Source organism: Fukomys damarensis, unplaced genomic scaffold, assembly GCF_012274545.1.
Source record: "Fukomys damarensis isolate Sample0158 unplaced genomic scaffold, DMR_v1.0_HiC HiC_scaffold_17, whole genome shotgun sequence".
In the NCBI taxonomy this organism is placed as follows: Eukaryota; Metazoa; Chordata; class Mammalia; order Rodentia; family Bathyergidae; genus Fukomys; species Fukomys damarensis.
The window spans coordinates 17,554,781-17,578,654 of record NW_022900929.1 but is presented as its reverse complement, the minus strand read 5'-3'; the positions used below and the strand labels follow the sequence as shown (position 1 = coordinate 17,578,654).

The 23,874-nt window shown below is 55.9% G+C and overlaps 2 protein-coding genes across 7 annotated transcripts in view; both read left to right on the top strand.

Annotated features, from left to right (window-relative positions):
- The window catches only part of Dtx2 (deltex E3 ubiquitin ligase 2), a 41,655-nt gene extending 34,803 nt beyond the window's left edge, over positions 1–6,852 (top strand). For all 4 annotated transcript variants that reach the window (XM_010618967.3, XM_010618968.3, XM_010618970.3 and 1 more), the window contains 5 exons: positions 1,701–1,774; positions 3,010–3,168; positions 4,275–4,436; positions 5,179–5,268; positions 6,242–6,852. In XM_010618967.3, the coding sequence (XP_010617269.1) occupies positions 1,701–1,774; positions 3,010–3,168; positions 4,275–4,436; positions 5,179–5,268; positions 6,242–6,469 (713 nt within the window). In that variant the 3' untranslated portion in view covers positions 6,470–6,852. The remainder of the gene's footprint in view (positions 1–1,700; positions 1,775–3,009; positions 3,169–4,274; positions 4,437–5,178; positions 5,269–6,241) is intronic.
- Positions 6,853–10,039: 3,187 nt separating this feature from the next.
- Upk3b (uroplakin 3B) lies at positions 10,040–14,884 on the top strand. Of its 3 annotated transcripts, XM_010618963.2 has the most exons (7): positions 10,040–10,234; positions 10,392–10,541; positions 10,854–11,079; positions 12,175–12,254; positions 13,140–13,269; positions 13,637–13,755; positions 14,531–14,884. In XM_010618963.2, the coding sequence occupies exons 1-7, from the start codon at positions 10,153–10,155 to the stop codon at positions 14,611–14,613; spliced, it is 870 nt and encodes a 289-aa protein (XP_010617265.1). In that variant the 5' UTR covers positions 10,040–10,152; the 3' UTR covers positions 14,614–14,884. The 3 variants fall into 3 exon arrangements, with proteins under 3 accessions (XP_010617265.1, XP_010617268.1, XP_010617266.1); XM_010618966.2 differs by lacking the exon at positions 10,392–10,541; XM_010618964.3 differs by having other exon boundaries at positions 13,637–14,613.
- The last annotated feature ends 8,990 nt before the right edge of the window (positions 14,885–23,874 follow it).

Here is a 23,874-nt window from a genome sequence, read left to right as displayed (position 1 = left end):
TGGAGATGGGTGTGGGCCAGACAAGAGGGCAACAGCCTGGCACCCATCCTGTTCAGGAAGAAACAGGGTTCCAGTAGATCCTCTGGCCTTCCTGGGCCCAGATGTCCCTTTTATGGGGTTAACAGTCACACCTGGCCAGCCTGTGTGTGGGTGTGTGGGTGGGTGGTACTGGGGATCAAATCCAACACCGTGCCCAGCAAAGAAGGCTGGCTAATGGCAGTTCCCTTCAGTTCTGAATAGCCCCACCTGGGTGAGGGGTCAGTGCCATGCCAGCAATACTTAATCTGAGGACCTGCTCCTTGCAAGGGTGTCTCTGGGCCCCCTGCAGATTGGCCTGTAGACACCGGACTTCTGAAAGGAAAAGCTCCCTCTGGCTGACTCCTGGCTACCTTGTGCCTGTGGTCATTATTTTGACCTGGCTTCCTCACCAGTGACCAGGGTATGGGTTCTGGAAGTCTGTAAGGGGTGTAGGTGTGGATGTGGCATATGGGGGCGCAGCATGGGAAGTATGTGAGGTTGGGAATAGTGGTGTGTGAGTGGCCATGTGTGGTGTCCCCTGCTGGTTGGTTGCTTCCCTTCTCAGGTGCTAGCAGTTATACTAGTGACACTTTGTTAGGTACTGGGCTTCTACTCTTAGCTCAGGGAACTGGGGCTTTGAAGTGGTAGGATTTGATCACAGAGTGAGAGCCAGAATCAAGTCCAATGTTCCCTGATGCCAGCCCTTCTACACCAAGCCACTTCCTGGGTAGCTGTCACCAGTCATCTCTGGTCTGGAGAGGGTTCATTTGTTGAGCCCTTAGACTGAGGTCTGTGAGTTTAGCTTCAAACCAGGAAGCCCTTCTGGCCTTAGAGACAGGGGGTGGGGGTGGGTGCCATGCCCTCAAGATGGCATGAGGAGCCCTGCCTGGGGACACTTCCAGGCTGCATTTGTCCCCTGCTCCTGTCTTCTGCCCCTGCCTGGGCTTGATTGCAATGCCATGTGATCCTGCTGCTACTGCTGCTGCCTCCGCCTGGAGGCCCCCAGCTGTGCCATCCTCTTGCTTAGGAGCTCTTGTCCTTGGGCAGGGCTGGGGTCTGTGGAGGAATGGCCTCCCCGCACCTTCATGCATGTGGCTGGAGACCCAGCAGGGGTGCAGTCAGGGTGCTTCCCCTAGTTCTGAGCCCATGGTGCATGAGACAGCAGCACTGTGACATTGTCTACAGGGGGCACAACATACCCATGTGCACTAGGCTCCTGGGAAAGGTGGACTCAGAACTCATCTCTCTCACTGAAATCACCGTGCAAGAGTGGTAAGGCTTGGAGAAACCAAACTCCAGAATGGTCTGGGGGGCAGTTTGTCCTCAAAGCTGCTGTTGAACGTTTCTGGGGTCCTCCACAGAGCCAATCAAGAGTTACCCCCAAGTTCGATCCCCGATACCAAAAAAAAAAAAATTCCTGGGTCATGGTTAGGAGAGGTTCAGCCGCTGCTGTCTTTCTCCCCACCCTCAACCGCTGCCACCTCCAGGGCCTCCGGCTGGGCCAGCATTATACAGGTGTCCTAGCAGTGCTGGAATGTCCTGTTTTGCACACTAACCTTCTGTCTCAGCCCTGCTAACATTTTGTCCTGCAGCTTGGATCTCTGCCTGTCCACCTTCCTCCCTGGCATCGCTCTTCCCAACTCGTACACCTGGGACTCCACTTACTTGCCCTTCTCTTCCAGGGGTGGCTCCAAAGCTGGAGCCAGAACAGGTGATCAGAAACTACACGGAGGAGCTGAAGACACCCCCGGATGAGGTAAGCATCCTGGGTGCTGTGCTGCAGCCATGTTTGTTTGGAGACAAGTAAACTCCATGAGAAGGGGACCCTCAGCCTGCTCGGCTCTCAGGATATATTCCAGGTATCTCTGGGACAGGCACAGTGCTCCAAGTTCTCGTTTCAGCTCCAGCCTCCAGTGGTAAGTCGGAGCTCCAAGACAAGATAGCTGGGGCTCCTGAGAACTGTTATTCCCATCTCACAGATAAGCTCTGGTCCTGAGCAAAACTCTTTCTCAAGCTAAGCATGGTGGCACAGGCCCATAATCCCAGTACTCTGGAGGACTGAGGCAGTAATATCTTAATTTTAAGCCCAGCCTTAAACTCTTAGTTGAGATTTACTTTGTCTCAAAATAAAGGGGATGGGAATGTAGATCATTGCAAAAGTCCTGGGTTTAATTCCTAGTACTGCCAAAAAAAAGTGGGGGGTGCCAGCTCTGTGTAGCTTGCATAAGGCCACCTCAGGGGCCAGGAGTCCCAGCACTAGAGCTCTCAGCCCTGCCCAGCAAGGTAAACTTGTCCAGGTGGCGCTCCTTTGCTTCTGGCTGATGCAGTGCTGATCAGGGTTCCTGCCAAGCCCTCATTCTGGTGAGCCACGTCTTAGGAACTGCTGGAGGTCCTAGAGGTTGGAGGTCCGGAGTGGAGTGTAGAGCCAAGGGCTTCCCATGCTGCTTTGTCCTGAGAGTTGAATATGAGAAAATCTGGGTAGGAAAGGTTGGAACAGAGCCTGAAAGTCCTCTTGCATCCCCTCCCTTCCCAGAGCTTCTCTTTGCACCTCCCTAGACCTCTCTTTCTCTTGGCTTCCTAGCCCTGGGCTCCTCCTCTGTCCTCGTGGCCACCATGCAGCTGGCTCTGAGCCTGGTGGTCCACAACTGGCCCTTCCTGGGCCTGGTCTCATCCACCCCTGTCCACCCAGTGCCCCTGAGCTGCCTGTGTGCTCTTTATGTTTCAGCACATTCTTCTCTCACCTGCAACGCTCATCCCTCTGTGACTACCCCTGTGTTCTTGACAAAAGCAACTCAGCCTCTCCTCCTCCTGTCCTCTTCATCCTGCTGTTCCCACTGCCCCTCAGGCCCCTTTTTCGGCTTAGCCCCTCATGGGCACAGGTCCTGACGATTCCTGTGATCCCAGCCCCAGGAACAGACAGCAGCCTTCTGCAAGGCTGGTCTACTGCCACACAGCCAGGCTGGCAAGCGTGCCCTGTGTTTGGTCCCCCAGGACTGCATGATCTGCATGGAGAAGCTGTCTGTGATTTCTGGGTACAGTGATGTGACCGACAGCAAGACTCTTGGGCCTGTGGCTGTGGGCCGCCTCACCAGGTGCAGCCATTCCTTCCACCTGCTGTGCCTGCTGGCCATGTACTGCAATGGGAACAAGGTGACTGTATTGGCTGGGTGGGTATGGGTGGAGACGACTTGCTGCCTCTGACAGAAGCAGCCCTGGGAGGCTGTGGTGCTTGTCCTGCAGCCAGATGGGCTCAGCTGCTGGGCTCTAGGTGGCAGGTGTGGGGTTGCTCCTGGCAGGACAGGGACTGGAGCTGCTGGCTTGGTGACTTCTGCAGGCCCTGCTGGTTCTCCCAGACCTGCCTGTGCTTTAGGGAGAGGCCATGGGCACACCAGCTTTCCAGCCAGGCTTGGGAAGACACTGGCCTCTCCAGAGCTGCAGGCTCCATCTCACCCTTGTCACTTACAAGCCTTTCACATCTCCCTGTGACAGCCCTCCACTGTCAGCCCTTTTCTAATGAGGAAAAGACTCTGGGGACACCACAGTTGTCTCGGTCCTCTTTATACAGAGTCCTGTACATTCCTCGGTGCTGACCTCTGGCTGCCAGAGTGGGCAGAGATTGGGAGGCTGGAGGGAGCAAGTCCCGTGACAGCTGTCCAGCCTGGCTCAGGGCTCTGTGTGGCACCATGGGCATCCTCAGCAGCCCACCTGTAGCAGCTGCAGATCACTGAAGAGTCTGTTTGATTTTAGAGGTGATAAGTCTGGAGATGGTCATGAACCTGATGTTTCTGCCTGACCCATCTCTTTTTTTTGGTACCAGGCAGCGAGCTCGGGACCTTGCATTTTTGAGGCAGGCAGCAGCACCACTGAGCTAAATCCCCGGCCCTTGACCCCTTTATGAGAATTGCATGAGACTCTGATGTAAAACTTACCTTTTAGTATTTGTTTTAGTTTTTGGTTTTGGTTTTGTTTGTTTGTGTTTAGTCTTGCCATGTGGTTTGGACTGGCCTTGAACTCACCACAGTTTTCTGCCTCAACTTCCCAAATGCTGGGATTACAGGCAGCACCACCATACCTGGCTCTCAAACTTACTTTTGACAGCTCAGTGTTAGAAACCAGTTTCTGGGAGAGGAGGCTTGCTGGGTACTAGGTGAGCTCTGCCATCTAGGTCCCCAGTGGCGGCCTCTGCCACCTGGGCAAGGTTACTGTCTAGGTTCACCAGGAGCTGCAGCTCAGACTGTGCATCTGCCTCATCCCAGGATGGCAGTCTGCAGTGTCCCTCCTGCAAAACCATCTATGGGGAGAAGACCGGCACCCAGCCCCGGGGGAAGATGGAGGTGTTCACGTTCCAGGTGTCACTGCCGGGCCACGAGGACTGTGGGACGATACTCATAGTTTACAACATTCCCCATGGCATCCAGGTAAAGGACCCGCTGTACCAGGAGCCTGCAGGGACCTGGCTGGAATCACTTCATGCCCGACAGAACCTTGTACTGAGAAGAAGGAGCCAGACTCGGGCCTGGGCTGGGAGTCGGGAACCCACACCAGGCCCTAGCTCTTGTTGGCTGGCTGGACTCTGCCTGGACAGAGGGGCCCAGGAGCTGGAGTGAGGCTGAGTCACATGCCTTTCTCCTGGTTACCTTCCGCTTCCACGTGGCTCAGTTTGGAAGCACTGCAGAGTGGAGGACTGAGTTGTGCATGGGCTTGGCCTGAGCCATAGGGGCAGGGCGCATGGCTCATCTCGTCACCCCTTTCCCCATTCATCAGTGTGTCACCCAGGGGCCGCCTCTCCAGACGCTTTTTAGAGCCAGGTGCAGCCTGGTGAGCCTGTGAAGTTTGTGTGGGTGACAGGAAGGCCCCAGACAGCCCAATGCTCAGAGGGTTACCAGAGAAGCAGGAGGGTCTGCCCTGGCCCTTGCAGGCTTCCCAGAGTCCCCTAGGAAAGAGGAGGTCAGCAGGTGGGGTCACATGGCAGGCAGATCCTCGCAGGTCTGAGGGAGAGGGCATGGATGGGAGACCTTCTCCCTGTGGGCCTTGGAGGGACCAGCTTTGTCTGTATCTTGAGCACAGGAGCAGACCCAGTCAGGAAGTCCCCAGGCTGATGAGCGGCTCCGTGCCTCTCAGCCTCTGCAGCAGCCCTCCCATCCTGTGTTCCTTCTACAGGGCCCTGAGCACCCCAACCCTGGGAAGCCATTCACCGCCAGAGGGTTCCCCCGCCAGTGCTACCTCCCAGACAACGCCCAGGGCCGCAAGGTAAAGGCCCCTCAGTCCCACATGCCTGCCTTGGTTCACCTTCTAGTGCCAGGGACAGTGAGACCCAAAGGCATCGCTGCCACACTGTTCTTCCCCCAGAACTCACTGAGGACCCAGGGGGCAGTGACCTGGCTTCACAGACTTCAGAGAAGGCAGAGGCCAGGCTCCTTGCTCTTTAGAGTCAGGTTCATGAGAAGCCACAGGAGGACTGGGGACCCACATGGCTGAGCCGCTCTGGCTGTCTGAGACCCCACAGTAGGTTAGGAAGAGCCTTCCAGGGGACAGCAGCAGGTGGAGGCTTCTGGATGGACCCAGACTACACAGTGAGGGAGGTTGAAGGCTGGGATGCCCTGCAGTCCATCCCTGAGAAGTGGGGTGCTTATGGGAAGGACACCCTCGGCACCCTGAGGCCACAGGAGAGGCTGCTGTGGATCAGTAAGGAAACACTCTTCTGGCTGCTGGGTGGGCATAGTCTGTTTTTTCCTCATTGCCGGGAATGGAACCCAAGGCCTCACTCTAGCAAATCCCCTGTCACTGAGCCACGTGCCCAGCCCCAACTGAGGACTCCCAGGGGGCCAAGCATGGAAGCTGAGAAGGCAGCGAGGATGCAGAGGCAGGCAGCTGGATTCCAGCAGAGTGGGCAGCAGGCAGTGTGTCCTGGGTAAATTGTGTAAGGACAGCGGACTGGGGCATTGCCTGAGAGTGGCTATGTAGGTAGCAGTACCCATTACTGAGATGGAGCAGGGTGGGCCTGGCTGGGCCGAGGCTTGTGTGAGATCCTGTCGTGCTGTCGGGTCTGTAGCTGGAGTTCTGAGGATCCCCACTGACGGGTTAGTGTGCGGCACTGGGCAAGCTTGCCGCAGAGGGTGTGGGTGGAGGGCTGGCCCGGCGCGCTCTTTACTGGCCCTCCTTTCTCTGCTCCTGCTTTCCTCTCCTCCTCCCCTCCCTTTTCTACCCGCTTCCCTCCCCGCAGGTCCTAGAGCTGCTGAAGGTTGCCTGGAAGAGGCGGCTCATCTTCACTGTCGGGACATCCAGCACCACGGGTGAGACAGACACAGTGGTGTGGAACGAGATCCACCACAAGACAGAGATGGACCGAAATGTGACAGGACACGGCTACCCCGACCCCAACTACCTGCAGAATGTGCTGGCCGAGCTAGCCGCGCAGGGAGTGACTGAGGACTGCCTGGAGCAGCAGTGACCACAGCCCTACCAGGCCTGCCTCTGACAGCCATGCTGGCCCCAAGGCTGTCCCTGGCAGGAAGGTGCCTTTCCTGAGAGGCTAGAATGCAGGTTGAGGGGTGGCTCCTAAAGCCAGCTCTGCCCACCTGTCCTGCTCCCCACAGGCAGGTGTCTGTGTGGGTGCTGGGCAGCCCTGGGAGGTGGACTTGGGGGGCTAACAATACAGCTACCTCATGCAGGGACAGCCATGTCCTCAAGGCTGCTCTGGGCCTCAGCACCAGACCTGGCGGGAGAGGGGCCGGTCTTTCCCAGCCAGGCAGGCACAGGCCCTGGGTCCGCTTCTCATACCTCACATTTTGTTTGCAATAAAGGCCCTATAGCCAAAGTGTGCAGGCCTGGTGTGTGTGTCAGTGGATAGCAGGCGTGTGCACACACACGTGTGTGAGATCTGACCCCTGAGCACAGGCCTGGTGAAGGAAGAGCCAGACCACAGATGGCTTCCCTGGCCTGCACACATCCTCCCCTGCTGTGTGTTCATGACACAGAAGAGAAACAGGTTCAAAGGTGCAGTGCTAATCAGGTGGTAGGGCCAGCTGGGACTGGGCCGGAGATGGTCTCAGGCTGTCCTCAACCCACACGCCAATTCTTGACCTCAGGAGGAGCAGACACCCCCAGTCATGCCCTTGCTGCTGGCCCAGGGCTGGAAGGATCCACAGGCTACATTCTGACTGTCCTGGGCCAGAGGCACTTGTGTCATTGTGAGCTCCTTTCTCTGCAAAAAACATCAAGTTCTGTTTCACAACACATTAGTACAAAGAATATAATAGTACTTAGAGGGCTGGGGATTTAGCTCAGCGGTTTGGCTGCCTACCATGCAAGCACAAGGACCTGAGTTTGACCCCGGGGTACCAAAAAAAAGAAATAGTACTTAGAGCATTTTCTTCAACTTTTACTTTTTTTTTTTTTTGGTGGAAGCAGAGATGGAATTCAGGACTTTGTGCTTGTCAGGCAGGCGCAGTGCCACTAAGCTACATCCCTGGGCTTTTTTTTTGTATTTTTTTATATTGAGGATTGAACCCAGGGCCTTCACACTGAGGTATATCCCTAGGCTGATGGTGGCAAACCTATAGAACGCATGCGTTAGCCATGTGTTTGTATCACTGAAAGCTCTAAAAGTTTTGCCATCACTGCCCTACCCTTTTTTTTTTTTTTTGGCTTTTTGAAACAGAGTCTCACTGTATAGTTGACCTGGAACTGACTATGTAGCCCAGTCTGGTCTCGAACTCACAGCGATCCTCCTGCCTCAGCCTCCCAAGTGCTGGGATTACAGGCATGCACCACCACGCTCAGCTTTTTTTTTTTTTTTTTTTTTTAAGGTCTCACTAAAGTTACTAAGTTGCCCAGGCTGGCCTTGAACTTGTGATCCTCCTTCCTCAGCCTCCCAAAATGGAGGCATGTACTACAAAATTCATTTTTCTTGGGTGTGATGGTACATTCCTGCAATTGCAGCACTCAGGAGGCTGAGGTAGGAAGATCACTGTGAGTTCAAGGCCTGCCTAAATTACACAGGGAGACCCTATCTTTTGTTTGTTTTGTTTGGTACCGGGGATCAAACTTGGGTCCTTGCACTTGCGAGGCAGTCGCCGGAACCACTGAGCCAAATCCTTGGCCCAGAGAGACCCTATCTTAAACAAAACAAATTATCATGGCCTCCTAGTGTGTGTCTGAGCCTTTGCCTCACAGGTAAGTTGAGGAAAGAACAGTGAAGCTTCAACAGAGATGCCCATCTCGTCTGGGCCCCAGAACTGTTTGGTTCCACATTTAAGACTCGTCACACATGGCATTGGCATGGGCCTCGGGGACCCTAAATACTGCTGCCCTCACAGCTTCTCCAGACCTTTGGTGCTCACTACTGACAGACACCAAGAATTGGGATACAGAAAATATTTGCAAATCCTATACCTGCTAATATCCAGAATGTGAACTCAAAATTCAACAAAACAAAAAATGTTACACATGATCTCAGCACTTGGGAGGCTGAAGCAGAAGGATCACTCAAGTTTGAGGCCAGCCTGGACTATACCTCAAAAAAAAAAAAAAAAAGTCATGAATATGCATACTCCTCAGCATTCTAGGAGGCTGAGGCAGGAGGGTCACAAATTCAAGGCCAGCCTCAGCAGTTTAATAATTCCCTATCAAAATAAAACCTAGGCCCAGGGATTTAGCACAGTGGCATCATACCAGTCTTGCAAGCAAGATCGTGAATTCGATCCCCAGTACCAATAAAAGAATTTTTTTAAAAAATCTAATAAAGGGCTGGGAAGGTGACTCAGTGCAAAGGCCCTGGGTTCAATCTCCAATGGGGTGGGGGGGCAGCTCAGGTAGAGTATTTGCCTGGGGTTCCGTCCCTTCACTACCAAAAAGACCAGGAGCAAGGGCCACGTACCTCCATAGACAACTGAATACATCAAATGATGTTTAAGGTCCTGAGTTAAGTGCTGGATACCAAAAACAAAGAAAAATGCAAATCAAAACCATAAGGTAAAACCGGCAGCCTCAGGAGGATGTGGAGAAATCACACCCTGGTCCCATCTGGTGGGCGTGTGCAGCTGCTGTGGGGAACAAGCAGTTCCCCAAGTGCGGGGTGACCATGTGGGCAAATCCACTTCCAGGATTTTATGAGGGCGATTTTATGAGGACGTGGCCACAGAGACAAGCACATGCAAGTGTGTGCTGCCTTGTGATCGCCACAGCCTAAGTGGAAAGACCCAAACACCCATCCGATGAATCAATAAAATGTGCTGTGTGATGGATCATTACTCAGCCTTAAAAAGGAACAAAACATCACTGCAGGCTGCCAAGTGCTGAAAGAAGCCAGAGGCAGACAGCGCGGGCTCGGTGATCCCGTGGCTGAAGCCCATTGCAGTGAATCCCTGGAGGTCAGAGAGGAGCCTGGTTGAGGGAAGGGGAAGGGAGGGACCTTCTGGAGGTCAGAGAGGAGCCTGGTTGAGGGAAGGGGAAGGGAGGGACCTTCGAAGGGATAGTTTTTGCTCCAGGGGTAACGAAAAAGCTCTGGAATGAGTGGTGAGGACTGCACAGCCCTGGGCGCCTGACAAATCTGAGCTGTGGGTTTTACAGTGTATGATTTACAGCTAAAAAATACCTAAGGGGCTTGGATAAGCGGAGGGCTCTGCAGTGCTTTTCCCGCATCTGGGATCTTCCAGTGGACAGGAAACTGAGGCTGGGCCCTGGAGCTGGAGCAGGCAGGTTGGGGCGGCCCCACCCTCTGTCCCCCATCCTCTCTGGGTTGGGTGGACACCAGAAGGAAGCTCCAGGCACCTGGGGCGCAGGAATCCCAGGCACTTGGCCTGGAGCCCAGGTTCTCACCAGGCCCTCCTCCCCCGCCCAAGAGGCTGGGTGGGGCCCCTCCAGACTGGAGTCGGGTGGCCTGACAGTCATCTGGGGGCCCTGGGGCACCTCTCCCTCAGCCTTGGCACTGGCCCGCCCACACCAGATCCCACCCAGCCCCCTCAGTGCTGTGCTTGGCCTCAGGGAAGAGTCGGATGCTTGTGCTTGCACAGGTCTTTCCAGCCCTTTCTGGCGGCCTGACAAACCAGCTCCTCCAGGCCAAGGGGATGGGGCGGGGTGCGGCCAGAGGGAGGCAGACCAGCCTCAGCTTCAGGCACTCAGCCTGCAGCGGTAATGGGGCTCCTCTGGAGGCAGCCTCACCCTGGGCTGCTGCTCCTCTGGGTGCTGCCGTGGCTGCAGCTCAGCTTGTGCCTGGGTGAGTTGGGGTCCTGGGAGGAACGGAGGAGTGGGGCCCCTGCTGCAGGGATTGGGCCCTGGGAGCCCCTGAATCGGAACAGACCATCCCAGGGGCAAGGACCCCCAGGGCCCTCATGCTGACCTTCACTGCTCACTTTTGTCCCCTATGGCCACAGAGTTGGTCCTCTACACGCCACAGATCACAGCCTGGGACCTGGAAGGGAGGGTCACGGCCACCACATTCTCCCTGGAGCAGCCTACCTGTATCTTTGATGGGCATGCGGGTGCCAATGACACCATCTGGCTGGTGGTGGCCTTCAGCAATGGTGTGTGGTGTGGGTCTAGGGCCTGGGGCAGGGGCAAGGGCCCAGGGGGAGCCCCTCGCCAGCACCTGCAGTTGTGAGGTGCCAGCTGGGAGCCCCTGGAGGGTGGGTGCGGACAAGGATGAGGGCTTTTATCCTAGTGGACTCTGAGGAGGTGGCAGAGCCTGCTGTCTCTGGACATGATGAGGGGGTGGCGTGGGGGTCAGAGCTGGAGGCTGTGATTAGGGGTGCCCAGGGCTGGTGAATGCAGCCTGCTTGTCACTGGGACAAGGCCTGTCTCCCCTGTCACTATCTGTCTGTCCCTCTGCCCTGCAGCCTCCAGGGACTTCCAGAACCCACGGACCTTGGCTGAGGTCCCCACCTCCCCACAGCTGCTGACCGATGGCCACTACATGACACTGCCCTTGTCCCCGGACCAGCTGCCCTGTGAGGACCCGCAGGGTGGCAGAGGAGGCATCCGCTTGCTGCGAGTGGGCAGTGACTTCAGCTGCCAACAACAACCCTACTGCAATGCTCCCCTCCCCAGCCCAGGGCCCTACAGGTGGGTCATCTCAGCTGCCACCACCACCCTGAGCTTCAGCTGTGCTGGGGCAGCCCCACCCCATCCCTTCATGGCCTTAGTTTGCTCCCTCTGTAAGGTGAGACCACGGTACCCTTCTGGGCAGCCAGAAAGAAGCCTTTCCAGAGGCTCCTGAGGGTAGGCCCTGGGATCTCAGTCAAGGGTGGAGGGGACAGCTACAGGGCTGAGGCCACTGGTCCCTCTAATGGGCAGATCATGCCCGAGAGATGGCTTCCTCCCCATAGTGGGGATTGAACTCAGGCCCTTCCAACGAGCTACATCCCCATCCTTTTTTTCTTTTTAGAGACAAGTTCTTGCTAAGTTGTCCAGGCTGAGCTCAAATTTGCTAACCTGCCTCAGCCTCCCAGAGTACTGAGATTATAGGGCATTCGTTACTGCAACATGCTTTCCACCCCCTTTTACAGATGAAGAAACTGAGGCATAGAGTGCCAAGTGTCCTGCTGAGGTTGGGGTCGGGCTGGAACTGGAAAGCAGGTGTCTCCTCAGTGTCTAGATGGGGGATACCCAGTTTGGAGAAGCCGGGAAGGAGTGGGGAAGTCAGGGCCTGAAAGGCGGGAACTGAGCCTCATCCCCCTAGCCTCCTCTGCCCTCTCACCCGCCCTCAGCCACACCCCACCAGGCCTCCAACCTCACCCCTGCTCCCATTCTGAGCGTGGCAACCTGCTTGGCCCCCACTGCACACATTCCAGAGCTCTCTCTCACTGCTTGATACTACACTGTGATACCCAGGAACTGACTGACCGTGCCCTTCCTCACTCCTGAGCCTTTTCTGAAGGGTCCCTGTTTAGAGGCCTTCACTCAACTCTACAGGCCAGCCCTCCAGTCCTCCAGGAGGCCAGGGACACCCAGCCCTGTACACCCTGCCGGGGGTGCCCGTCACAGCCTGGCCTGGACAGCTGACTGCAGAGCAACTGCCCAGATGGACGGGGGCTACCAGTGCAGCCACACCACCAAAGAGGCCTCCTTGGGTTCTCCCGGCCAGGGTTGGGGGCACCCTGCCTAAGCCAGGCGAGGCCTGCGTCTCAGCCGTGCTCCCCCACTGCCTCCTGTCCCCAGCGTGAAGTTCCTTGTGATGGACGTCAGTGGCTCTCCCAAGGCTGAGACCAAGTGGTCAGACCCCATTACCCTCTGCCAAGGTAGGGCTGGGGTTGGGGCACTCACCCTACAGGACCTGGCCCAGCCCCGTCGGCAGACACCTCTCTCTTCCTCCCTGAGCATTTGCCAACCCTAGGGTGTCCAGGCTTCCAGCCCTGGGCGGAAATAGCCTCCGCTTTCTCATGGGTCAGGGGTGGGAGTTGCCTGGGTTTGCCAAGATGGTTGGGTGGGTGTCATGCCATCTGAAGGCCTTAAATGCCAGGCTCTGGGGAGCAGGGTGGTGACACGGTCATTCTCCAGGTCTGCAGCTTCTCTGGTGCTGCATGTGAAGTAGTGGTGGGCTGTGGGTGGGAATGATCTGGAACAGGGGTCCCCAAACCCCATGGCCTTGGACCAGTACTCTCCTTAGGAACTGGCTACACAGAAGGAGGTTGGGGAAAGCGAAGCTTCAGTTGTTCCCAGCCTCTTATCTCCACCTGAGCTCTGCTTCTTGTCGGCTCAGCTGGGCCTTGGCTTCTAGGAGCACCCCGCGCACCTGTTCTGAACTGCACATGCATGGGATGTAGGGTCCAGGCTCCCTATGAGAATCTACTGTAATGCTAATAGAAATTAAGTGCATAATAAATGTGATGCACTCGAATTATCCAGAAACGGCTCCCACACCCAACCCCCCATCTGGGGGAAAATTATTTTCCATGAAATCGGTCCCTGGTGTCCAAAATGTTGGGGACAACTGGTCTAGAAGGTGAGTGGAGGCTGCAGCAATGGGAGCTGCAGGCTGGACTGAGATGAACAGGGACGAGCCCAGGAGGCTGTCAGGGCCCCCGGGGCAGCCAAGCCTTGAGGCCTGAGTGTGGATGGAGAGGGAAGGAAGGGACAGCCAGCCTGGGGATGAGAGGGCACCTCTGAGCTGCCCGCCTCTGCAGGGAAGGCCCCGGGCTCCATCGACACGTGGCCAGGGCGGAGGAGCGGCTGCATGATCGTCATCACCTCCATCCTCTTGTCCCTGGCCTGCCTCCTGCTCCTGGCCTTCCTGGCAGCCTCCACCTTGCGCTTGTGAGTGGTGTCACCTGGGGCCCCTCCTGTCACTGTCCCAGGTGCTGGAAGCCTCCCCTTAGCATGGTTCTGAGCTGGACCAGGCCCCTTCTCACGTGGGAGGCTGGGAAGAGATCTAAGGTCAGGAGTGGCCATCTCACTCTGGCCTTGTCCTTCCCCGTGTTGGCTGCCAGGCCCTTCTTCTGGGCCTTGGTTCTTCTCCATGAGCCCCAGGGAGTTTGGGGAGCTGGTATGGGGCTGCTCATCAGGGTGGTGCCTGGGGGAGGTGGGAAGGTAGGAGCGGAGGCTGCAGGGTGAGGATGCTCCACAGGGGAGCAGCCTCTACCAGCCAGGGGCACAGCACTGCTTCCTCTCCTCTCCTGCCCAGCTCCAGCCTGTGGTGGCCAGAGGAGGTCCCTGAGCAGCTTCGGATCGGCTCCTTCATGGGGAAGCATTATGTGACCCACCACATCCCGCCCAGCGAGGCTGCCACACTGCCTGTGGGATGTGAGCCCGGCCTGGACCCCCTCCCGAGCCTCAGCCCTTAGCCTGGCCTCTGTGCCCCAGGCCTCCCCCCAGGGTACCCCGACTGCCTGGAATTCTCCCCAGCTGCTCCTCCCCAGGTGTCTGTTAGTGAACCGGGGAGAGGCCATGGTCAGGCTTTGAGTCCAGTCCCACCCCTGTCCTCACCCCTATCCTGCCAGCCCTCCTGGGGGTGAATCTGGAAGCAGATGGACCCACCAGCCTCCCTGACCAGGAACTTTAGATCACAGGGAGGAAACAGGCCCTGAGATGACCCCTTGGCTGCTATCCCCGTTTGTGCCTTTGGGGTGCCTCATCTCCTAGGTCACAGAGACGCACACTCACTTCAGGGCCAGCAGCTACCAGGCACGCAGTGTGTATGGATAGGACAGGGCCCATCCTGGGGCCTATGAAGCCTGAGCCACCTTCATTCCATCCGAAAGCTGGGGCTCAGATGCAGACTTTAGGGCATCTCCATTGTCCCTGGACACTGGCTCTTCCTGAGAAGGGACTCAGGCTAGAGGGTCAGGCACGGGTTCCAGCCACCACCTCCAAGCCCATGCACTCCTCTGCTCACTCGCATCCCTTGCTGAGCACCTGCTGGGTGCTGCGCATAGTGTTAGATGTGGGGGCTCAAGCAGAGCTGGTCCTGAGCTTGGGGTCTTCCTGCTCCGGATCTCAACCACGTGTCCAAACGTGACCTTGTAAGGTTGTGGGTCTCACACCTTAGACTGTTAACTTTCTTTCTGGCTCGTCACAGTGAGCTCTCTGGGAGTCAAGAGACCCCAATCCCTGGAAGGATCTCACTGCAGACCCCAGAAGTCCTGTCCTCAAAGCCAGTAGTTTCCGCATTGCCAGACGAGGGCGCCAGTGCACCGAGGCTGGACCGCCGCAGGGAGATGCACAGGTGCGCTCCCGCCCACAGCCCCACCCCTGCCTGAGGCCCTGCTGTGCTCCGCTCAGATTGCGCAGCGGCTGTGGTAGAGAAACTGGGGCTCCGGCAAGGGTTCGCGGGCACGCTTTGTCTAGTCAGCCATCCCGTGTCCCCTGGGCAACCGTGCTTGCCCTCTGGAGGTGAATAAATGTGGTCTGCTCCTCCTCCGTGCTAGAGTCGTGTGTCCCCTGGCTGCCAAGCCCGCCCCTTGATTGTCGTCCCTGCTTGTGCTTTGGGGTGGCCCCTCACCTAAGCCACAGAGGACCTCCCTCTCGAATTTTAGGGCCAGACAGCCGCACTGTGTACAGTGCGAATTCCTCCAGGCACCCGCTTGAAGGGAAAGTCAGCTCCTCCATCCTCCCTGCACCCCCGACCTCAGGCTCCCAAGCCACAAATCCTGCTACTAAGGAGCTGGGCCTGGGCGTTGGGAGAGAGTTGGATGGCAGAGCCCCTCCCACACTGGACTGGCCCTGGAGGGTGTGACAGGAAGACAGAGATGTTTGCAAAGCAGACATGAGCAGATCCTCCCCAGGCCCAAGGGTCAGCTTGGAGCTGGACTGGCCACAGACTTCGCATCCTGGGTCCCCCGTGCTTGTTTTCTGTGCCAGCCTCCGCAGATCCAGTTGGCCCGGCCTCCCCCTTCCCCCAGGGAGCCGGAAGACCCTCCCTCCTTAGGCTCACCTGGGGCCTGACCAGGGAATCCATCACCAAACCGACATAGCAACACCAAAGAGTGACAATTGAATTACAGCCCAGAGGCCAGGGAGAAGCAGTTCACCACCCTACCGAGGATCAAAGGGGGCTTCCCTGGGGCAATTTCCCAGCAGTCTTGAAGGGCACCTGGAGGTTAAGGGGAGAAGAACAAGGGAGGAGAGGTGGTCAGACCAGGTGTAACTGTCCCAGCCCACCAGCAGAGTAAGGGCACTGAAGCGGAAGGGATGGGCCCCAGGAGTGTTCAGTGGCCGGGAATCAGGAGAGGAGCAGGAGCTAGGAGGCCACACCTGGATCTGTTCTCTTTCTCCTTTCCTTCCTGCTTTCCTTCTTCTTCTTCTTTTTTTTCTTAATTGAACCCAGGGCTTTCACATTGAGCTACATCCCCAGAGCCTTATTTATTTTAAAATAGAGTTTTGATAAGTTGCTCAGGCTTGGCTCAAACGTACAGTTCTCCTGCCTCAGTCTCCGGAAGGGCTGGGATGACAGGCACGCAGGTTTCTGACACAAGCAGGGGTCTGAATGTGGAATGGAAGCCCATTATGCTCCAACAGTGCCCACACCAACCACCCCACTTTGTCTTTCTGAGACACCCAGGGCCAGGGCTCCTGGGGATCAGATGAACAGCTGGTGGTGTCAGCTAAAACATTAGCAAGTGGCTAATCCTTTATGAAGCTGGGAGCCTGCCTTGGGTCAGCAGGGGGCTTCCCTCTGTGGCTGTCCCACTGTGCTATTTTGCCCTGGGTTGTTCAGGCCACCAGGCCAAGATGTCCCAGAATCCAGGGTCACTGCGCAGCACCGGCATGGCCACATCGGGGAGCCCAGTGTCACATGCAGGCGGAGCATCGGCCAAGCCCGCTGGCTTGTGACAGCTCTGGGCAGGGCACACGGCAAGGCCTGCAGCACGAAATACCTTTCAGTGACTGGTGTAGCATATCTGGGGGAGCGCCCTGAAATCCGCTGGCCCATGAACAAGCGGCTTAACAGCTCAATGCTTAAAAACAAGTTCAATGTGAAAAAGAAAGAGCAGCGGGCTGGTGGGGTGGAGTGTTGACTCATTGGGCCTGAATCCGGAAGACCAGCAGGTGGGGACAGGCCTGGGCATCACCACTCTGTCTCCTCCCTGCTCTGAACCGCCACACCTTCTCATCACCCGCGGTTCCAAGATATCGTTCTGCTCTCTCATTGGGGCTCAGCAGCTGCCCTCTCGCTGGACTCCTACTTCCATTCCTGGCCCCATACCCATTTCCCTCCTGAGTCCGGAGCTCCTGAGTCCTGACCCCTTTACATCTCTGCTTACAACATTCAAGGACTCCTTATCGCAAGGGTAGAATCTAGATTCTCCACCTGGGTTTTGAAGGCCCATGATTCACCCCTTCCTGCCTGTATTCAAGCCCCTAGACCCTCAATGAGCCTCTCATGCCACAGGCCCTTGGCACATGCTTTCCCTTCTATAGAACCCTCCTCCACTTGAGTCCTGTAGTCCATTCCCTCAGCTCTCCTAAAGTCCTGCACTTTCCCTTTCTAGTGTGATTTTTTTTTTTCTTTCTGAATTTGGACATTTAAAACTGAGCCCAGGGCCTCATGCATACTAAGCACACACTCTACCACTGAGCTAGCTACTCCCCTGGCTCCTGAAATCATGTCTATTTCCATCTCCCCAAATAGACTGAAAAGTCCAAGAAGGCAGAGACCAACCATGTCTGATGTGGGGCACCCCAGAGTCTGCACAGGGCCAGCCCCCAGTGGATACATAATACTTTCTGGCTGGCTCTTCCCCTGAGCGTAATTTAGGAGGGAAGAGGCAGCAGCAGCCCTGTCTTCCACCTTCCTTAGCTTTACCACTCATGCCTTTTCTTCATTCTGGTGCATTTCTTAGTCATTTGTAACTGGGCGGAGCTGCACTCCAGTGTCCAGTATGGTGGTGTTGGTTTCGACTGAACAACTGTGAAGGAGGCACGGCCTCCAGGCCCCAGGAATCTCCATGCTAAATGTTTGTCCTCAGCTGCAAACAACAAGAACTGACTCCATGGTTAGGTTTGGAGGAGATTGGGTAGCTTGGACAGCCGGGCCTGAAGACCACTCCTGGGACCACTGCTTTGCAGCAAGGCCAAGTGACCTGAGTCCCACTCTGGGAGGTGCTGGCCCAGACACCTCTGGGAGCTGGGCATGGTGGGTCCTGTCCTGGCCAACTGACCCTCTAGCAGGTCGGTCTCTGGTCTGTGTTAGATGCCTTTGCATCACTGTAGTGACATAGCAGAGAAGGTAACTTACAGAGAGAAAGCCAAAGAGGCTGGGGAGAGTCCAGGCCATGATCTGTTGAGCTCACTGCTTTTCGCCTTTGTGAGACAGAGCATCACGGTGGAAGCATGTTCAAGCCCAGACTGGGGAACTTAAAGACTTAGCAAGACCCTGTCTCAAAATAGAAAGGATAGGAGATAAAGCCCTGGGCTCAATTCCTAGCACCACCAAAAGTCGGGGGCGGGGTGGACTGGAGCCCCGCAGTCCTGGTCAAGTGTGCACCCCCTAGTGACCTCAGGATCTTAGGTACAAAGTTCTACCATTTCCCAATTGTGCCACTGGGGACCAAGCCTTTATCCTCCAGGGACATTCACCGTCTAGATTGTTGCAGTCTGGCACCGGTGCAGTGACTAAAGGGGCTCCTGGCTGCACGCTGGCAGCTGTCATGGAAGGAAGGTCTTGGGCCCAAGCGTGCTGCCCAGGCTGGGCTCAGACTTATCATCCTCCTGCCTCAGCCTCCCAGAGTGCTGGGAGTACAGGCGTGTGCCACCATGCCTGGCTCTTTGAGATGCTTTTTGTTATTTCAGAGGATAAAACAATCACCTTGACTGCATTGCTGTTACCTTAGAGCCCCCAGCCCCTCCCCAGATGTGGGACATAGGCTACTCTGCAGAGCTCATGGGACAGAGCTGGATGGCAGAGTGGCTCTGACAGCTCAGCCCACTGCCTCCCTGGAGCCACAGCTGTCCTTGTGCTCAGAAGCCTGGAAGCCAACCAGCCTCAGTGGAGTGCAGGCAGTGCCACCTTCTCCAGGGGTCAGCAGGACCCAGGAGCAGGGGGACCTTACTGCTCACTCTTCATCCCCACCCCAGCACCCACTGCTGAGCAGAATGCTGGCCAGGACCCAGCCCAGGTCTTCACCAGGGGCTCAGATCCAGCCCCTGTTCTTGCTCTCTAAGTGGGCGGGGAGGTTCACCTTTGTGTACATACTGAGCTGTGTCCCCTCCAGATTCCCATGCTGCACCTCAGCTGTGACTACACAGGGATGGAGCTTAAAGAGAGGACACAGAGACACAGGGACCCCAGGACACTCATGCACAGGGGAAAGACAAGGTGGCCCAGGAGGACCCAGCTGTGCAGAGACCTTCACCTGGGACTTGCGGCCTCCAGAATGCCAAGGACACAGTGCTGTTTAAGCTGCCCAGTCTGCAGCATTTTGTGGTGGTCAACACACCCTCCATTATGCTGAAAGCCCAGGCATCCACCGAGGTGGAGTGCACAGGCTGGGTGTTGGTGTTGGAGACTTTGTTGAATTGGGAGCCAACAGACAAAGAAGAAGGCCAGGGCTTTCCAGGCAGAAGGAACCAAATACCAAGATGTGGAACTGGACGTGGCCTAGGGTGATAGACTTGCCTGCCCGCTCCCTGGCCCTGGCCTTGGTCTGCTCCTTCTGGATCTCCCCGAGGACCTAGAGAAGCTGGAAGTCACTGCAGCCTGCCCGGCCCTTGCACCTCCCTTCCAGCCCCTTCCTTGTTCCAGCCTGGATGTCCCTGACTCCTGAGGACATAACCCCGGGAACCAGACAGGTTCCTCATTTGCCGTCTGTGCCCCACAAGGCACCCCTTCCTATCTCCCCTGGCCTCAGTTTCTCCTCTGTAAAATGAGAATTCAACCCAGAAGGTCTTTAAGTTCCTTTTCTGCTCAAACCCCACTCCCTGTGGGTGAAGAACCAGTTACCTGCAGAGAAGAATGTGTTGCCCTTGACAACCATTCTTCTCCAGGGCTGTCCCCCTTGGGCACTGAGGGGAATGTCCAGTTAATCATCCTGCGCCTCCTCTCCTTCTCCAGCCCCCTACCAGTACCCCCATTGGATGTGGAGGTGGCCTAAGGTCCCCAAGGTTGTTTCAGGGACCCTCTGGGTTCAGCTTCACTGTCCCAGCCCCTGTGTGGCTCAGCCTGGAATCCCTGGTGTCAAGGCAGAGGATGAGGAGTGGCAGTGGGGTCGGACACCTCTGAGTGACTCTTACTCCTGGTGGAGCTGGGGGCCGGGAAGAGACTGGTCTAGGAAGCCCCGTGCAAAGTTGGGGAGCTGTGACCTAGGAGGCGCTGGTCCCCAGGGAGCTTCCTGGAGGTGGTGGCGCTGAGCTGGAGACTGTTGGGGCGGAGGGGAGGAAGGTAGGGAAGCGGGCATCACTGTGCATTTGCTCAGGGGCTCTGTTGTTTGGAGTGAGAGGGTGTGGAACTAGAAACAAGAGGGTAACGTAGTGTCTTGGCCACTTTCATGTTGCTGGGACAAAATACCCAACACCCACGACTTAAAAGGAGGAGAGGTTTACTTTGTCTCCCAATAGCCTAGGCAGAGGAGAAAGCTGCTCACATCAAGGCGAAGAGGAAGCAGAGCGAAGGGAGGAGCCAGGAGGAAGATTCACCCTTCCAGGTCACACCCCAGTGATCAGCCCCCGTCAGGCCCCGCTTCCTAGCAGGACCTTCAGCTATGAACTATCTGTGGGGGAGTCACTGGGGAGCATGGTCCCCGTGGCCCCCATGATCCAACCGCTTTCCAAAAGCCCCACCTCTGAACACAGGAGACTTTGGGGGACATTTCCGGTCTAAACCCCAGCTCATCGGGAAGGTGGCCTGGGGCAAAGCTGGGCGCCCACATGTAGCTGAGCAATGCAGGGGACGAACGTCCAAGTGGGGTAGAGCAGGCCTAGTGGCAGGGAGGGACCAGGCCTCTGGGGACAGTGTTTCCCAGGGCAGGGACAAGGTCCTGCTGGGGTGACTGGTAGGAGGTGGCTTCCCTCTGTCCCTGGATGCACCTTAGCAGCCAGAATCCTGTCACTCAGGCTTCAGTGCAGAGGCCTTTGGAACCTCAGAGCATTTTTGTCCTCTGGGATTCTTTGTGTCACGTAAGGATGCTCGGGCTTAGGTGGGATTACTGAATGATAAAGGAGGGGAGAGAGAGAGACAGGGAGAGGGACATTGGTCAGCTCTTTGCTGTACAGCCATCTCTAACATATCAGTAAAGCTGAGCCCACAGCTGAATGCAACCCCATGAGCTGCCTGACACTGTCCCCTGGCACGGTACAGAGCTGAAGAACCACCCAGCCGAGCCCCATTCACCTCCAGAATGGTGACAGCTGATGAGAGGAAAAAAATTTTTTAAGGCTCAGCATTTTGGAGGATTTGTTATGCACCAGCAAACAGGAGATCCAGGGCCTCTGCACCCACTGAGCCTCTGTCCAATCTCAGGTTGCTCCATGGTTCTCTCCTCTGGTTCATCTGGGACCCACTCATGTCGTCTTGTCAGGGTTCTAGCATCTCCCTGCCTGAGAAACCCCCACTTTGATGATTCTCACCTCTGGGGCCTACTCATGTTTCCTTGAACTCTATATGTTATAGTTTTGACCTGGGGTGTCCCCCAAAGGCCTCTTGTGCTTGTAAGGTAATTGGATCATGGGGCGCTACGCTGAACGTGCTAAATGTGCTGTTCGTATGGGGAAAGGGAAAGGGAACGTTACCAGAAACTCCTGCAGTAGCCCTGGTCTCTTTCTAGTTCATGATTCCAGCTGTATTATGCTGTAACGAGACTGTAGAGGTGATGAGGAGGCTGTGGTGGGAGAGCTGGGAGGGGCTGAACCGCCATGGTTTGAACCCAGGTTGAGGGTAATGAACTCTGAGGCCTTCCCCCTTGTCCTCAGCACCCAGAAATCTCCAGCAGCATCTGGGAAGAGGCTCAGGGCCAAGCTGGAGGACCCTTGAGGGGCTGGGTTACCTGGCATTGCTGCCTGCCCAGACTCGGCCCTGGACCCCAAGCCAGGCCTCTCTGCTGTAGGGCGTGGGAAGGGCCCATTCTTCTCCAAGGCAGGAGTCTGCCCCGCACCTCTCAGAGCATGGGTGTGGCAGTTGCCATGGAGCTGGAGCTGTGTTTGGTGACCTGGCGCTGGGTGGGCCTTTGAGAGATTCTACTGCTTGCCCTGTGTGTGGGAGCAACACCTGGCTCATGAATCACCCAAAAGTGTGGGCAAGGCTGGGCTGAATGACATAGAAACACCCTGTCTTTAAAAATGAAAAGTTAGCAGACTGGCCATGGCAGCACACACCTATAATCTCAGCCACTTGAGGAACCAGTTCAAAACCAGCCTGGGAAACTTAGCAAGAGAGACCCTGTCTCAAAATAAAAATAAAGAGATGGAGATTGAGCTCAATGACACATGGTTCATGTGGCTCACGTGCCTAGCACACATGAACCCTGGGCTCAACACTCAGTACAGTAAATAAAAACATAAGACAGTTATCGGGCACAACTGTATGTGAGATCCTGGGCTCGGCGCTGAAGATAAAGGGGTGCTTGTGGGGTGGCTGAGGGGAAACTACATAGATCTGACTCCAGGGGTCAGTCTAATGCAACAGGCAACCACTGACTTGCAATTACTTTTTTTTTTTTCGTTTTTCGAGACAGGGCCTCACTATGTAGTTTGTGTAGTTGGAACTCACTATGTAGCCCAGGCTAGTCTCGAACTCACAGAGATCCTCCTGCCTCAGCCTCCCAAGTGCTGGGATTACAGACATGCACCACCACCCCCTGCCTGCAATTACTTTTTATTTTGTACATTCACTGGATAACTACCCCTCTTTGTAATATTCACGCATAGCCCAAACATATGTGGAGGATGAAGTAATGGTCAGCTTCTCACTATGTAGCCCAGGCTAGTCTCGAACTCACAGAGATCCTCCTGCCTCAGCCTCCCAAGTGCTGGGATTACAGACATGCACCACCACCCCCTGCCTGCAATTACTTTTTATTTTGTACATTCACTGGATAACTACCCCTCTTTGTAATATTCACGCATAGCCCAAACATATGTGGAGGATGAAGTAATGGTCAGCTTGGAACAACCAGCTGAATTGAATCAGCGTGGTTGGGCATGGAGGACCCACCTGAGGATTGTTGCCAATGGCCATAAAAAGAGAATTGGAGGGGAAGATTGTGAGCTGTTGATTTTCTAGAAGAAGCTTGCTGAAGGTGTTTTTCCTGATGCAAATTTGGCGTTCTCTCATCAGAGGAGGAGCTGAGGTCCTCTCTGTCACTGGGAATGGCTGCTGTTCTCATCAGGAGAGCTCTGAGCTTTACCGTGAGCACCACTTCCTGGCTTCAGCATGGATCCTTCAGCCTGGTGGCACAGATCCTTCACCCATAAGCACAGGTTTTCTGGCTTCCACCACTGACTGGCCTATGGGCGTTCCAGGTGCAGATCCTCAATACAGGCAAACATGGATTTTTCTGCAATACTGAAATTGAACCAGGGCCCAGGCTGAACTGCTGAATGACCTGTCTCCGAGATCTAGTGCTGGCTCTGCACTACCGTACCACCAGTTCCACAGGCAGCCGTGCCAGCGTTCAGGCCTGGAATCTGTCTGTGCCTTTGTGTCCCTTGTTTACTTCCTCTTGTTACCCAAGGTTCTTGGCAAAGGCCAGTCTTGGGGCTATACCTGGAGGGGCCTCAGGAGGTGGTGGGAGCATTACGGGGTCACTGGGGGATGGGCATGGGGGACCCTGCTGTGTTGTAGTTTCTAACTTTCCATTTTCAAGGTGAAATGGCCCCCTGGAGCCAAGGTCAGCCGGAAGTCAGTCACCCGCACCTGGGAAGAGACCTGGGCACAGCTGGCTCTTTGAGTTTCTGCACTTGACCACCCACCACTCTCAGAGCACACCTCTCAAATAAGTGTTGATTCGGGTGCCCGTCTTGGACAATTATGAGGGACTTCCAGTCCCTCAACTAAAGCTTTGGCCAGGAGAGTGGGCTGTGGTGAGCAGGACAGTCCAGTGATCCCACTAGCAACGCAAAGTAGCAAATACAACTTTTTTTTTTCTTCTTCAGACAAAGTCTCCCTTGGTTGTCCAAGAACTCATGATCCTCCTGCCTCAGCACACCCCCACCACCATGCCCGGCTCCCACATCCCGTGTCAAAACAGGTGGAAGTATAAACTCAAATGCTTGGCACAAATGCAGTGAGATAGTTAATGTCTCTAGTGAGCTGAGTGATGCTAACTAAAAAGCGGAAGCGCTGGGCTGTTGCTGCCAGGATGCGACCCAGACCCATGGGTCCCTAAAGAGACACGTGTGAGGGTGTCCGCTGCAAGCCGACCGTGGTATTGTGGACTCCAAGACCTCAGGGTGAACATGCAGTATGTCGGGGACGTTCAGCGCACGTTT

Coding starts and splice junctions, on each gene's coding strand:
- Upk3b (XM_010618963.2), top strand. CDS start 10,153: ATGGGGCTCCTCTGGAGGCAGCCTCACCCTGGGCTGCTGCTCCTCTGG. Junction 13,270..13,636: donor GCAGCCTCCACCTTGCGCTT/GTGAGTGGTGTC, acceptor TCTCCTGCCCAG/CTCCAGCCTGTGGTGGCCAG. Junction 13,756..14,530: donor TGCCACACTGCCTGTGGGAT/GTGAGCCCGGCC, acceptor GGCTCGTCACAG/TGAGCTCTCTGGGAGTCAAG.